This window comes from Monodon monoceros, unplaced genomic scaffold, assembly GCF_005190385.1.
Source record: "Monodon monoceros isolate NGI ecotype Baffin Bay Population unplaced genomic scaffold, NGI_Narwhal_1 Super_Scaffold_10, whole genome shotgun sequence".
Classification (NCBI taxonomy): domain Eukaryota; kingdom Metazoa; phylum Chordata; class Mammalia; order Artiodactyla; family Monodontidae; genus Monodon; species Monodon monoceros.
Genome location: NW_021703766.1, coordinates 50,917,217 through 50,933,213, shown reverse-complemented (window position 1 = coordinate 50,933,213; position 15,997 = coordinate 50,917,217). Strand labels below are relative to the sequence as shown.

Below are 15,997 nucleotides of genomic sequence, written 5' to 3'. Positions count from 1 at the left end.
CGACCCCGCAGCCCCAGGACGTGGAGGAGGAGCGAGCCGGGAACCCCGACTTCCGCCCCGCCCCAGGCTCTCCCAGTCCGTGCTCCCGCCCCTTCTCATGATGCCAGGAGGGGCTCCTGTCTCCCCCCGCCCCTCTCCATCGCTCCCGACACGCCCCCAAAAGGGGGGTACGAGGCGGTCCCAGGCTGGTAGGGCGGAACCTGCCGCCTCCAGCTTTGACTGCGGGACTCAACCCGCTCCAGAGCACAGCTGAGCCGAGCCCACCTGGTGAGAAGCCCCTGGGGTGGGGGGTGGGAGGGGAATCCGCCTTAACTCTTCTGTCACCTCTCTGATCCTAGTCCCTTCCCCACAGACAGTGGCGGCTGACACCCACCCACGCCCTTCTCAAGTGCAGGTGGCAGAGACCCTTCCATTCCCCAGGGACCTATCGGGTCCCCTTTCCCCTCTTGATCAAGGCTGTTGGATTCTAGGCCCCTTAGAGTATTGAGCTCCTTCCCTTCACCCCCTTTTCCTCCCTCTCCTTTCATAGACCCGGGATCCAGGCCACCAGTGCCCTCCTTCTTAGGACCCAGGAGTCCCAGATCTGAGGTCCTTCCTCCCCCAGACTCCAGGAGTTGGGGCCCTCAGCGCGTCCTCCCTCACACCCAGGAGTCTGGGCACCCAGCCCCCTCCTCCCCCAGGATCCAGAAGTTATGGCCCAAGGCCGCTCCCATCTCTAAGTTCCTCAGGCCCTTTCCCTGCTGCGTTCACATGCAAGGGACGCCTGACCTCCACTCTGACCCTGCCTCCTGTGGGGGGCCTGCTCTCCCTGCCAGTCCAGGTGCCCATCCCAGCCTTGGCAATGACCCTGGCGGCTTCCTCCCAGCGCTCCCAAATCATTCGCTCCAAGTTCCGATCTGGTGAGAGTCTTCTCTCTGTGCACGTAGGGAAGGGAGTCTGGGAGTCCGCACGGCGGGGTGACATGGGAGGGGGGTGGTGACACATGCCAAAGGCATGTGTTTTCTGTGCAAGAGATTATTTATGTAAAGGAGGCCCCAGCAAAGGGGTGGAGTTGTGGTTGACAGTGAGTGTGCAAATGGCTGGTGCAATGCTCACGTGAATAGTGGGGAATGGGCGGCTAGGGGTGGGTGTGCAGAGGACCAGGTACTGCAAAGGAACAGGGGCTTAAATTGACACCTGTGCAAATCGGAGGAGCGCCCAGTGTGGAACTGTGGGCAAGGGGACAATGAGTTCTCAAGCCTTGAAGGCGGCAAAGGTTGCATTTCAGGTCCCAGCGCAGGTGAAAAGTGTGCAAGTGGATACAGCTGGAGGTAAAGTCCTGAGTAGACAGAGCGTACTTGAGTGTGCAAATGAGTCTGCTTCTGTGGTTGGGTGGGTGCGAAGACACCAGTAACCAAAGAGCAAGGAGTGTGCAAAAGAGTGCACGTGTACAAAGAAATGTGCAAAGAGAGATCCTTGCTCCACAACTGGCGGGCAAATTCTGAATGCGTTAACGTGGCTGGGTGTGTGCCGAGATAGTGAGCCTAGGATGAAGAGTGGCAAAGGGTACCAGTGCACAGAAGTGCTGTAGATGCAAAAATAGAGGCCAGGGAAATGCGTGTTTGAAGGTGGGTGTGCAAAGGGGGCGACTGAGGGGAGGCCCAGAGGTAGTGCAGAAGGGAGTGGGCGTGTGCAAAACGGGGTGCGGGGATGAAAGGGGGCGAGGTACAAACACTAAGATGGTGATTGGGCGGAGGATGGGGTGGGCATCGGCTGACGAAGGGGGCAGGTGGAGGAGTTGGGGGCAGGGCTGCCTCCTGCCTGCTCCGCTGGCTGACTCCTGGCCCCAGAACGGCTCTGGCCTTCGGCGCTGTGCTGGCAGGGAACAAGCAGGAGGCCCTGGAAGGGAGCAGGCTGCCCGCCCACCCGCCTTCACGGGGTGTGTAAGGGGGCTGGGCACACGTGTCCCGCCAACAACTGCAGCTCACACTCGCCTGCCAGGCCAGGCTCTTGGACACTCCCTTCCCGCCTTTCTCCTCCCACCTTCCTCCACAGTCCTCCAGCTTCGGATCCACAGACGCTATCAGGACACGAGTAAGTGTGGGCCCTGAAAGGGAGGGGATGGCGGCCCTACTCCCTTGGGGCACCCTGGAGTGCAGCTGCCACACATCTAGTTTCGGTTCCCGAGACTCAGCCCCTATGCCTCAGGGTACATTGCAATCCCATCCTGTCCTTCCCCAGGACCCAGGAGTACAGATCCCTGGCTGCCCCACCCCTAGGAGCTTTTCTTCCTGCTCTTGGGCTTTTCCCACTCCAATGAAATGCATGGATCCAGATCCTGTTTCTTTGGAGAAGACAGGCATCCCACACCCCACACTTGGCACACATACAAATCTCAGGATGTGGCTTTCAGCTTCTTTCTCCCCAAGAACCAGGAGTGCTGGTCCCACCCCTGTCCCAGCAAAACCCCAGGAATCTGTGATCCTCAGCTACCACAACCCTCGGTGACTGAGGAGGAGATTCCTGCCTTTCTTCAGAATGTAAAATTCTGGGTCCCTAGCACTTCTGCCCTTAGATACAGGAGTCCAGACAACCAGCTCCCGCCACTTGGGTTTCACGCCCTGGCTCTGTCCTCTTGCACCCGGGGGGCTGGGGCCTCCAGGGTCCTCCTTCCCATGCAGCCTTGTTTCTCCCTGCCTGGCTCGCTGCCTGCAGGCCTCTCAGGGTCCTTTGCTGCCTCTCCATTCTCGGATCCAGATCCATGGATCTCAGCCGCAGACCCGGCTCTGGCTCCGGCCCCAGCCTCACCCTCGAGCCCAGCGCCTTTCCTCTTCAGCCCTGGGGTCCTTCTCCCTGAGCCAAAACACTACCCTTGGCGGTCCCTGAAGAAGGTGAGTCTCGACCAGAGTGAAGGGAAGTCCCCCTGAGAGTCTAGCCTTGGTCCTCCTTACTGCTGCCCATTTTGCTCCTCTCTGATGGGGACAAGCCGACCCCATACTTTTCATGGGGCTCTGGGGCAGGAAAGTGGGAATGGAGCAGAAGCGTTTGACATCATAGCTGCTTTTTCAGGAGTCTCCCAAGATCTCCCAACATTGGAGGGAGCCCAAGCCCAAGAAGAACTTGACATACCACCAGTACATGCCCCCAGAGCCGAGACAAGGGTCCAGGGCAGACCCCCAGGCTGAAGGGTCGGCCTTGGGTCCCCCTGGACCACCTCCATGGGAATGGACAAACTCACAGCAGCCACCTCCTAGGTATGACCCCTGTTTTTGTTCTCTAGGAAGTTCAGGCCCCCAGCTCCCTCCTCCCCCAGGACGCAAGAGTCCAAATCCCCGGCCCCTCTTCCTTCAGTTCCCAGAAATCCTGACCTCATCCCCGAGAGCCTGAGCCACCTCCTCCCCACCCCCGCCCCCTGCCGCGGTTCCTCTTCTCTCAGGCACCGGAACTAGCCTCCTCTGTTCTCGCGGAGCTTCAGAACTCAGGTCCCTTGCTTTCCTGCATCTTCATGAGCCCGTCTTTGAGGACTCCAGAATGCCTTTTCTCTCTGCTCCTTCTAACCTGTTTTCCCTTCACAACTCTCGCCAGGATGAAGCTCAGTCCCCTCACTCCCTCCCCACCAGGAGTCCCCAGCCCCTCGCCCTCTCCACACAAATTGGAACTTCAGACTCTGAAACTGGAGGAGCTGACGGTGAGTTTGGGGAGTAGCTTCCCAGGCTGGCCCCCTCGCTCAGTGGGGACCCAGAAGTCTAACCTTGCAGCCTCTGCTCCATTGGAGATCCAGGACCTAGAGTCCCCAGTCCCTCCCCTCTCGGTTTCCAAATGTCCAGCTCCAACCCCCCCCTCCCCGCCACCTGCGCCCCGGAGCCCGCCTAGCACGGCCTCTTTCCGCCTCCCTCCCTAGGTCTCAGAGCTCCGGCAGCAGCTGCGCCTGCGGGGCCTCCCAGTGTCTGGGACCAAGTCGATGCTCCTGGAGCGCATGCGCGGCGGCGCCCCGCCCCGCGAGCGGCCGAAGCCGCGGCGCGTGGAAGGTCCGGCGGGTGCTCCCTGGCCTCGCTTCAGGCGCAAGGCTTTGGGAGCCGCTGGGAGGCCGGGCTCGGTGAGAGAGGGACTACGCGCGTGGACCAATGAGGAGAAGACACAGCGGGACGGGGCGGGAAGTCGAGAAAAGAATAGCCAATAAAGTGTGTGGGGCGCGGTTAAGAGCAAAGGGGGAGGATCTTAAGGGAAGGGAAGCCAATGAAAGAATAGGGGGCGAAGCCAAAGGGAGCCATGGATGAGTGAAGGCCTGGGCCGGGACCAGGAGGTGGAGCCACAGGTAGCGAGTGGATAGGGTTGCTCCCAGTGGGCACGGCTTATAGGAACTCGCCCTCTTCGCCGTTCTAGTTGAAGACGAGTCAAACGTCTCACTCGCTGCCCCCTCCACGTGCCGCGGAAACCCTTGTGACGGCTCCGGCTTCTGCTCCGGCTCCGGCTGCATCGCCGGCTCAGGCTCCAGCTCCAGCTCCAGTACCGATCCCTTCAGCAGCAGCCTCGACAGCCCTGACACTGGAGGAGGAGCTGCAGGAAGCGATCCGCAGAGCGCAGGTGAGAGGGAGCGGGCCTAGGGTCTCAGTCAGGATCAGGCTGGAGTCCCAGGTTCACACCAGTTCTGCCCGTCCACAGTTGCTTCCGAACCGGGGCATCAATGACATCCTGGAGGATCAGGTGGAGCCTGAGGGTAAGAGCCGAAGTCCTAGATTTGGGGGGAAAGGGGGCCGAGGTTCTGGGCTTCTGTGTTCGCGGGAGGAATAGGTTGGTGTCTGGACTCCTGAGGTGTCTGGACTCCTGAGTCCTAGGGAGGAATGCGCTGGGGGCCTAGACTCCTGGAAAGGACGAATAGGGAGCTGGGGTCCGGATCCCTGCCTTCCTAAGCTCACACTTCATTCCTTCCCCTACAGACATGCTGCCCCCCATCCCCCTGGACTTCCCCGGCTCCTTCGACTTGCTGTCCCCCTCCCCGGACTCTGAAGGCCTCTCATCTGTCTTCTCTTCCTCGCTCCCATCCCCCACGAACTCCCCGTCCCCCTCTCCCAGGGGCCCCACCGACTCCTTGGATTGGCTGGAGGCTCTGAGTGGGGGTCCCCCACTGGGCTGTGGCCCCCCAGCCCCCAGCATTTTCTCTGCTGACTTATCTGATTCCAGTGGCACCAGGCTGTGGGACCTGCTGGAGGATCCATGGTGATGGATTTTGGGATTTCCAGGGACTGTGAACTGGTGGGGGTGGAGAGGCCACAGAGATTGACTCCCTGAGGGAGGGGTTGGAACAACCAGCAGAATCCCTCCCACCACAGACACAAAATCAGAGACAACTCTCATGCCCACCTGGCCCCTGTACTGCTGCTGACATGCCAACCTCCTGGCTTCTGCCTGACCTCCATGTGATCCCCTCCATGGTTGTGTGGTTGGGGGCAAAGAGGTTTCATTTGCTGCTGACCAGGGCAAAACAAGCTGCTTGCTGCTTCCCTCAGAGAACTCATGGATGTTTTTGTTCCCACTTTCATTCCCCCATCCCACTGACTAGATGGATGCCTGTTGCTGGGGAGTCTGGAAGGTGGTCTGTACTTTTTGGATGCAGGAGAGGGACAGGGAAGAGTAGGGAGAGAGAATAGTCTGCCAGACCCTTGGCTTCTGATTGGAGATGAGAAAAATCAGATGTGTCACATCTGGGGTCAGATTCTCTCGGAAGCAGAGTCTGAGACAAGGTTTGTGTATCCATGACTTGGGAAAGAAATGCTCCCAGGAGAAACCAATGAAGGAATAGATGAAACAGGACAGCAATGGGGGAGAAGACTAGCTAGAATGTGATTTCAGGTGAAGTCCCAGCATTAGCCTGATCCCATGGGGAGCTCTGCAGGATAAATTAAGTGGTAGAGTCTTTCCCACCTTGAGGCAAAGGGAACTGGGCCTTTGAGGCAAAGGGAGATCCCTCTTTGGGTTTATTATTGCTGAATAACAAACCGCCCCCAAATTTAGAGTCTTAATTACTGTCTGTGATTGTTCACAATTCCATGGATTGACTGGGCTCAGTGAGGCACCATGTAATGTCAACTAAAGCTGCAGTCCTCTTAGGGCCCAACTGGGCTGGAATATCCCAGATGGCGCACTCAGGTGCCTCTGGCACCTTGGCAGGGATGGCTAGTAGGCTTGACCCTACTGGGCTGTGGGATATCTGGACTTCTCTCATTCTGGGTTTGGTCTCAGTGCTCTCCCTCTCCATGTGGTTCCTTTCTCCAGCAGGTAGCTGGACCCCTCACATGGTAGCTCAGGGCCCCCCAAAGTGAGCATTCCTAGGGGAGGAAGCAAAAACTTCCAGTCTCTTAAAGACTAAGCTTGGAACTGGCACAACGTCACTTCCACCGCATTTTATTGGTTAGTGCGAGTCAAGGTAGCCCAGGCTGAATACGATATGGGAGAAGACTACACAAATGTATGAATACCGGGGGCGTGGCCATTGGGCACTGTCTTTGGAGACCTGCCACTACCACCCCTCTAGGCAGTCATGGGCCACAGGTCACAAGAAGGGGGCAGGATATAGACTCCAGGCACCTCAAGCTCAAGGGCAGTCTTGGGAACAAGGTTGCAGGGTAAGCCCTTAGCAGCAAACTGTTTTAAAATATAGGTCTATTATCATTCAGGTATGGTGAGGCCAATAGATCGGGAGACAACTGCCATTGAAAAGATAGTTTGTTATTTTCACAGATCCCAAAGGAAGGGGGCATGCCAAGCTCTGCAGGGCACCAGGGTCAGTCAGGAGTTAGAGGGGAAGAGGAGAGACTTGGACAAGAGTCTTTACTGTGGTTTCCTTGGGAAGGAACAGATGAGGCAGGGTAAGCTTAGGATTGTCTAGTTTGAATAATTTGAGCAGGCTCCGGGGTGTAAGGGTTGTCCCCAGTTGCCTGGAACTTGGCCCTGGGGTGATTAGGCAGGTGAATAGTGACCTGAAGTATAGAATGCCATAAAGGAAGTGGTTGGGGGTATGGGCTCTGGGTTGGTTGCTTTGCATGTGAAAGGCATACTTACATGTCAGTCCTTTATTACCTCTAGGAATTGGCTAGCCCTGGGAGGGGCAGTCCCTCCAATGTCAGCAAGGCCCCAGATGTCAAAGCACCAGAAATACAGAAATAAAAAGCCATGATTAATGCATAAAGCACACAGAAGCCAGGTGTTGGGTGCACAGAACTGGTAAGAGGAATCTGAGGGGACCTGGGCAGGCTGCCAACAGTGTCCACTACGGGTGGGAATGTACAGTGGATTAGTTATGTGTTACAGGACCTAGAACCAGTGACTTCCCCTGGCTTGCTGTCATGTCAGTTTCCTTATTTGTACCTACAGCCAAGTGTGGCTGAGAGAGTTCACTGAGAATGTCCATGAACTGGACCTGCCATGTGACATGTGATGATAAACATTAACCACCATTATTAGCTGCTGATCGACAATTCTAGTGCCTCGAAGTGTGTAAACTCTGGTGAACATTGAGGATCCAAGATAAAAATGGAAGGGAACCAATGCTCGTTACCATGAGGCAAAGGGAATCTTTGATGTCTTCCAAACCAATCAGGTAGAATTTGTCCTCCTTACTTTCCAGATGAATTAATTAAAGATCAGAGAAGGGGAGCGACCTGCTCAGTGTCACACAGACAGGAGGTGTTGGAGTAGGGTTTTTGGGGTTTTTTTTGCGGTACGCGGGCCTCTCACTGCTGTGGCCTCTCCCGCTGCGGAGCACAGACTCCGGACGCGCAGGCTCAGCGGCCATGGCTCACGGGCCCAGCCGCTCCGCGGCATGTGGGATCTTCCCGGACCGGGACACAAACCTGTGTCCCCTGCATTGGCAGATGGACTCTCAACCACTGCGCCACCAGGGAAGCCCCTGGAGTAGGGTTTTAAATCAGATTAATATGTCTACAGCCTGTACCCTCAGGGTTGAAAAATCAAAGAACCTCAATCTCTGCTCTGGTGAAGCTCAGACATTTGCAAAGAGAGTCCCAAGGCAGGGTGATAGGTATTTTCATGGCAAAGGTACAAGGAATAGGAGGGGCATGACTCCTAGAAAGTGACCAGAAGCTGCAGGGGAATGGGACAGTGTGGTCAGAGAAAATATTTTTGCCAAGACTCAAAGGGTGAGGAGAAGCTGGTCAGAGGAACCTCTTGGAAGACAGCATCCTTGTAGAGGGAGAAGAACATGCAAAGGCTTGAAGGTGTGAAGGGTGCTGCCACCTGGGGAAACTTGTGAGGTCGGGGTTCCTGGAATAAAAGGTGGGTGTTGGTGCTGTGGCAGAATTCAGGGCTGAAGAGGTGGGTGGTGGCTGAGTCCTACAGGACCCTTCACATCAGGATGAAAATTGCTGGGAAAAGGGTACAGTCAGCCCTGGAAAGATCAGAAGGGGTCTGGCAGGTCTTCCTCTGTCTCTCTTTCCCTTCTGACACTTCTATGCCTATACCCCTATATCAGTCTGTTCCCATCTCTGCCTGCCTTTGTGTCTTCACTCTGTCCCCATCTCTCCTGTGTCCAGAGGAGGGCGGCCTTGGGCTGAGAGCCTGTGGGCCCTGTGTGCAGTCTCAAAGAGAGTCAGGGCTAGGGGCGGCTAAGGAATTCTCTGGAAGGTGGAGATTTGAAAGACAGACCCAGGATTGCGAGGAATGTGCAGGTTTGAGTCCAGAGTCTGAGGGACGGGCTTGGGTCCTGCATTCTCCATGGCCTGTCCCTCAGCCCTCTTCCAGACATGTCAGCTACTTCCTCCTGCCCCTGAGGTAAGGACTGGGCCTCCCCCAAGGGGGTGGGGAAAAATGAGGCCTGGACCTATGGGGGAGCTGGGGGGAGGCTGAGGTCAGATGGGGACCCCTCCCCCCACCATGCTGCCATCCCACGATCTCAATGGAAGCATGAAAAACACCAAGAATATATTTGACAAATTACCAATTTATTTTATAGACGTACTCCCCAGAAAGATACATTCATATTCATTGGGTAGACTGGAGAAGAATATATTTTGCTTTTCTCCCCCTTCTCCTTCCCTTTGTTTCTCTGCTCTCCCCCCCAACCCCATTTCTCCCTCCCTCCCTTCGTATCTCTCTTTCTCCCTCCTTTCTCTGTTACCACATAGCTAACTGGCTGCTTCCAATCACTGACTTCTATTCTATTCTGCCTTTTACCTCTACGTTATTATTATTATTATCATTATTATTTGGCCTCGCAGTTTGTGGGATCTTAGTTCCCCAACCAGGGATTGAACCTGGGCCCTCAGCCATGAAAGCGTGGGGTCCTAACCACTGGACCACCAGGGAATTCCCATCGTCCACCTTCTTTTTTCTTTCTGCTTCACCAGAGATGACCACCCCCCAGCTCCCAACTCCACCAGCCACCTGAGATCCTCGTCATCATCGAGCACAGCCTCTCAGGGACCTGTGGGAGAATTTCTCTGGGAAACACACCCAGGAGAGCTTGACACAGAAGCAGGTGCCATGGTGTTTGAGGGTCATCTCTGGGGCCAGATTCACCTGTGCGGACTTATCTCTCCATCACTAGCTGCCTGGCCTAGGGCAAAGCCATTTAACCTCTCTGTGCCTCAGTTTCTTCATTCATATAATAGGAACAAGGGCAATAGTACTTTGTGTGGGTGGTGTGAGGAATAAACGAGTTAACCTGTGTAAGGTGCTTAGAACAATGCCTGGCGTATAGTAAGTGCTCATTAAGTGTCAGTGACTGTCACCGCCCCACAGGATTGATTTGATTTCCACTCCTCTGCCAAATGGCTGTGTCCCCCCACGCGACCACCGTGTGTGTACGAGGGTTGCCCTGCCCTTGGTGTTGTCCAGCTATCTCATTTTCAGTCTGTCCACTGTTACCTCTTGTTTCTGTCAAATCTTGTTTATCCCTGATGGTGGATGATGGGGACTCCCATACCTCAGACAGCCTGGTGATGAAGACCTCAGAGCCAGGGCAGGGGGGGAGTTAGATGGCTGAACTGGGAGGAAAAGAGGGAAATGGGAATTGTGAACATTTATTCTCTGGAAGACAGGCTCTTTCCTTCCCTTGGGCAAACTGCTTCAGTGCCAAACCTTCATTCAGACTTTGAACCCAGCCCCTCCCTATGTTGGGATCCTAGACAAGTCGCTTCTTCTCCCTGACCTCATAGATGACCAGGTTCCTAGGTATTTTCCCAAGAGAAGTGAAAACATGTTTGCATAAAGACTTGTACACAAATGTTGATAACAGCATCATTCATTATAGCTCTGAACTGGGGAGAGCCCAAATGTCCATCAGATGGTGAACAGATAAGCACCCCATGGGACACCCACACAGTGCAATACTACTCAGCGGTGAAAAGGTGGTGAGTGGTTGATACCTGCAAGGTTATGAATGAATCTCAGAAACACGATGCTAAGTGAAAGAAGCCAAACACAAAACACTAAACATGGAACGATTCTTTATGATTCTAGAAAAGGCAAAACTAAAGTGACCAGGAGGTGTAACCAAGCAGGACCCTATGGAGCCTTCCCGGAACAGATCCCCCTACGTCCTCCACATACCTCTTGTCTGTAGAAACACTTCAGCCTCCTAGGCCTTCCCCGAGTTACAAAGAATAAATTTTATCAGAGAGGTGAGATATGCAGAAGCAAAGGAAAAACAGTCTAGCAAGACAAAATAATAATAGTTTAGCCATTAAACAAAGTCAAGGACCTTTAGTTCCTCCTCAAGGGCTATAGATAATATTCTGAGCCATGTCCTTTGAGCTGTTTTGCAGATACTGAAACCCCCACCAGGTGGAAGAAGTTAATTGTATGCTGCCCACAAGCATGGAGACCCCAGACTGGTTGGAACCAGAAGGTTGATGATGTTGACTCCCAGTTACCTCACTACCAACCAATCAGGAGAATGTCCAAGAGCTGACCACGCACCCCACAGCCCCTCTCCCTTACCCTGTCTTTAAAAACCTTTCCCTGGGCTTCCCTGGTGACGCAGTGGTTGAGAGTCCGCCTGCCGATGCAGGGGACACGGGTTCGTGCCCCGGTCCGGGAAGATCCCACATGCCGCGGAGCGGCTGGGCCCGTGAGCCATGGCCGCTGAGGCTGTGCGTCCGGAGCTTGTGCTGCGCAACGGGAGAGGCCACAGCAGTGAGAGGCCCGCGTACCGCAACAACAACAAAACACCCTTCCCTGAAATCCATCGGGTCTTTTAAGCACTTGCTGCCTGGACTCCTTGCTTGGTGCCCTGCAATAAACCCTGCACTTTCCTTCACCACAACCTGGTGTCAGTAGATTGTCTTTACTCCACGTGGGCAGGCAGACCCAAGCTAGGTTCAGTAACAGAAGCAGCTCAGTGGTTCCTTTTAGTATATTCACAGAGTGGCCCATCCAGCAGTACAATCAATATCACAGCATTTTCATCACCACAAAGAGAAACCCCATCCATACCCATTAGCAGTCACTGCCCATTTCCTCCCAAACCTCTGCTCCTCCCACTAGGCAAACACTAATCTACTTTTTTTTTTTTTTTCTAATCTACTTTTTGTCTCTGTGGATTTGCCCGTTCTGGATATGTCATATGAATGGAACCACATGGGGTCCATTGTGTTCAGCTTCTTTCACTCAGCATAATGTTTCCAAGGTTCACCCATGTTTTAGCATGTACAGTATTAAAATGGAGCAGGACCCTATGGTTCTTCCCCGCCATGTCCTCTGCCTGCTTTTTGTCTGTGGAAAACCTTTAGCCAAAGAATAAATTTAATCAGAGAAATTAGAAGATGCAGAAGCAAAAAAAGCAGTCAAACAGGACAAAACAGTAATAGCTTAGTCACTAAGCAAAGTCAAGGACCTTTAATTCCTCTTCAAGGGCTATAGATAATATTCTGAGTCATATCCTGTGATCCATCTTGTAGATACTGAAATCCCCACCAGGTGGAAGAAGTTAACTACATGATGACCAGAGTGTAGCCATGACATAAGCTGCCATAATTCTGAGAGTTGTCCTCAGGAAATGGGAACAAACTGACCCTGGAACTGAAGACTAACCGTACTTAAAACAATCAAGATGATGCTGGTCAGACCACCAATGACCAATTTCAAGATGACGGTCAGAGCTGACTGCTATTTCTGCATGTAGCCCCCTCCCTCTGTCTATAAAAGCTCTTTCCCACTGATTGTCAAGGAGGGCGAGTTGGCCTTTGGACAGAATTCCACCCTCACCCCCACCCCAGTTGCCAGCATCGAAAATAAGGCAAACTTTCTTTTCCACCAACTTTGCCTCTTTATTAGCTTTTGAGCGGTGAGCAGCCAGACCCCCACTTTCGGTTCCAGTATTTCACTCGTTTTTCTGGCTGAATAATATGCCATTTTATGGATCCACCATATTTTGTTCATCCCTTCAGCAGGTGATGGACATTTGGGTTGTTTCCCCTTTTTGGCTATTATGAATAGTGCTGCTCTCAAACGGGTGGATATTATGTATATAAATTGTATTCACTAAAGCTGGGAAATAAAGACCAAGCAGAACAAAATGGTTGTGTTTACAGACACATCCAGAGATGGTAAAAGGATAAAGAAAGGTAGAAATATGCCAACAAAAGTGAGAATCACCATTAACTGCAGTGGAGGGAGAGAGGCTTTCTGGGTGTTTCCGTATCCTGACAGCCTCCCTGGTGTGCAGTAAAGGGTTAACTCAACAGTCTTGGGGTGCTTAAACCCTGCACATTCCAAAGAGAGGACTGACCAATGATCAGCTCCTGGGACATAACCTCTAAGCTCTTGGCTTGTCCTACCTGATAAGAGTGTCTTTGTTTACTTGGGGCCTTGGACCACATGGTATCAGCTTAACTTCTGGAGGTACTGGAGACTGAGTAGCTGAGGTCAGTAACATGGGCATCCAGCCATGTAAAATCCTGGACACCAAGGCTCGTGGGAGTAAAAATCCTGGACACCAAGGCTCGTGGGAGCTTCTCTGGTTGGCAGTACTTAGTATGTGTTGTCACACATTGTTGCCGGGAGACTTAAGTGCTGTTCATACGACTCCACTGGTAGGGACAACTGGAAGCTTCCACCTGGTCTCTCCTGAACTCTACCCTGTGCACCTTTTGCTGATTTTAATCTGTATCTTTTCACTGTAATAAAACACAAACATGAGTATAACGGCTTTCCTGTGAGTCCTTCCAGCAGATCATTGAACCCGAGAGCAGTCTTGGGGTCCACCGACACACCAGGTCTTAATCTGGATAGGAGTTTCTGCCGTTATTCTTTTTATTTATTTATTTATGTATTTAGGCTGCACCGGCTCTTAGTTGTGGCACGCAGGATATTCGTTGCTGCATGTGAGCTCTTAGTTGCGGCATGCACGTGGGATCTAGTTCCCCGACCAGGGATCGAACCCAGGTCCCCTGCATTGGGAGCATGGAGTGTTACGTACTGGACTACCAGGGAAGTCCCTGCCCTGTTATTCTTTTTTTTTTTTTTTTAAATAAATTTATTTATTTATTTATTTTTGGCCGCATTGGGTCTTCGTTGCACGGCCTTTCTCTAGTTGCGGCAAGCGGGGGCTACTCTCTGTTGCGGTGCGCGGGCTTCTCATTGCGGTGGCTTCTCTTGTTGCGGAGCACGGGCTCTAGGTGTGCTGGCTTCAGTAGTTGTGGCTCGTGGGCTCTAGAGCACAGGGCTCAGTAGTTGTGGTGCATGGGCTTAGTTGCTCCGCGGCATGTGGGATCTTCCTGGATCAGGGCTTGAACCCATGTCCCCTGCATTAGCAGGCAGATTCTTAACCACTGCACCACCAGGGAAGCCCTGTTATTCTTTAAACTGTGCATTTTTGAATGTTTCACATGTATGATGTTAGAATTTAAAAAAATAATCAGGACTTCGTAATGAACAGAAGGCAAATAAAGAAAAGGGAAGAACTAAAAATAAGTTTCAGGGCTGGGTTGCTGCAGAAGGCTTGCTGTGGCTGTTAAGAAAACACGCAAAAGAGAAATAGCTTCAAGGCGAGCAAAGTGAAGAATCACGCAATTCACTTTGGCCTACTGAGATTTAGAATCCGAGAATATCACTTAGCAGACTGACTTCAAAGCTCAGGAGAAGTGATAAAAAGACTAAAAGAGACCTCATTCAAAGAGAAATGTAATTGAAGATGGTGCCATTTTCCCCCAAAGAAATCGGAGAAAATTTTAAAAGATGGTAATATCCAACTTTGGCAAGACTGTGGGAGAATGGGCTTGGACAGAATATAAATGGGGTTGGACAGAATATAAATTTTTTCACAAGTTATACAGCATAGTTGATTTTAAATGCACACTTCATGACCCAGAAATTTCAATTCTAATAATATATCCTTTAAAAGAAATATTAGTATGCATGCATAAAGATTTCCCACACTATAGCCAAACATGGCAAATGACAAGGATATTCTCCCCAGCATTATTTGTAATAGCAAAAAATAACAAACACCCTAAAAACCTTCAGGTGGAGTATGGATGTGCCATAGTTGATGAATACAATAGAATCTTTTGCAACTACCAAAAGAGATTGGAAAGATGCTTACTACACAAAGCAGATTTAAAAAGAACAGCAAGGACTTCCCTGGTGGCGCAGTGGTTGAGAGTCCGCCTACCGATGCAGGGGACACGGGTTCGTGCCCCGGTCCGGGAAGATCCCACATGCTGCGGAGCGGCTGGGACCGTGAGCCATGGTGGCTGAGCCTGCGCGTCCGGAGCCTGTGCTCCGCAACGGGAGAGGCCACAACAGTGAGAGGCCCGCGTACCGCAAATAAAATAAAATAAAATAAAATGTGAGAGTCATCAAAATACAGCATGTGAAGCTATGAAATCACCCAGGGAGAACAATGGGCCATGGATAGAACCCTAGGAAAACTAATTCTTGGAAGGAACACCCCATGACCATGAACATAATTAATTAAATTAAAATGGACAGGGCAACAGCCAGCCTTTTACTGAAGCTTGGTTCACTGAAGAAACTCCATAAAATCACCAGAAACAACCCTCTCCCCTCCCCACTTTCTTAGGTACTTTTAGTTTCCTAAGGTTGCTGTAGCAAAGTACCCCAAACTGAGTGGCTTAAAAAGCAGAAATGTAGGGTTGCGGGGTCAGAATAATTCCCTAGGTAATGACAGGAGATGCAGTAGTAAGGAATCCCAGGAGAAAATACCTCCTATCCTAATATCCCACCACATACAGTCAACCTCCAGAATCTAAGGTGACCTGAGAATCACCCCCTTCCCTCAGCTATGGGGTAGAGAGGGTGAGCTGTAAAAAGAAGCAGTTGGGAGTAGATCTCGGGACAGTGACGGAGGGGGAAGGAAAATAATCAACCTGAAAATGAACACATATCTTCATGTGCTAATTGACATTTGCTTATCATCATTTTCAAACCATCTGTTCAATTTCTTTTTTTTGCGGTGCGCGGGCCCCTCACTGTTGTGGCTTCTCTCGTTGCGGAGCACAGGCTCTGGACACGCAGGCTCAGCGGCCATGGCTCACGGGCCTAGCCGCTCTGCGGCATGTGGGATCTTCCCGGACCGGGGCACGAACCCGCGTCCCCTGTATCGGCAGGCGGACTCTCAACCACTGCGCCACCAGGGAAGCCCATCTGTTCAATTTTTTTTGCCCATGTATTCTAATGAAGTTTTTGTCTTTTTCTTATTGACTTATAGATATTCTTTATATCTTCTGCATATGAGCCTTGTTAAATGTAGATACTGCAAACATGAAAAGTATCTTTTTTTTCTTTAGCTTTTTATTTTTTTATTTTTTTGCCACACCTTGTGGTAGGCAGAACTTTCCGGATCATAAATTGAACCTGCACCCCCTCTCATGGAAGCATGGAGTGTTAACCGCTGGACCACCTGGGAAGTCTGAAAAGAATCTTTTAATGAATCAAAGTTTTTCACTTTAATGCAATCCAACATACCAATTTTTTTATGGTTACTGGTTTTTTTGTGTGTGTGTCTTAGTTAGGAAACCTTTGCCCACATCAAGGTCAT

At 51.9% G+C, this 15,997-nt stretch overlaps 1 protein-coding gene across 16 annotated transcripts; it reads left to right on the top strand.

The window, feature by feature from the left end:
* The first annotated feature begins 51 nt into the window (after positions 1-51).
* Positions 52-11,494, top strand: MAMSTR (MEF2 activating motif and SAP domain containing transcriptional regulator). Of its 16 annotated transcripts, XM_029239038.1 has the most exons (10): positions 52-267; positions 816-899; positions 2,035-2,073; positions 2,695-2,870; positions 3,049-3,233; positions 3,565-3,667; positions 3,881-4,075; positions 4,363-4,563; positions 4,642-4,696; positions 4,917-11,494. In XM_029239038.1, the coding sequence occupies exons 2-10, from the start codon at positions 842-844 to the stop codon at positions 5,198-5,200; spliced, it is 1,296 nt and encodes a 431-aa protein (XP_029094871.1). In that variant the 5' UTR covers positions 52-267; positions 816-841; the 3' UTR covers positions 5,201-11,494. The 16 variants fall into 16 exon arrangements, 11 of the variants coding, with proteins under 11 accessions (XP_029094871.1, XP_029094851.1, XP_029094843.1 ...); XM_029239018.1 differs by having other exon boundaries at positions 2,737-2,870; positions 4,363-4,696; XM_029239010.1 differs by having other exon boundaries at positions 4,363-4,696.
* The last annotated feature ends 4,503 nt before the right edge of the window (positions 11,495-15,997 follow it).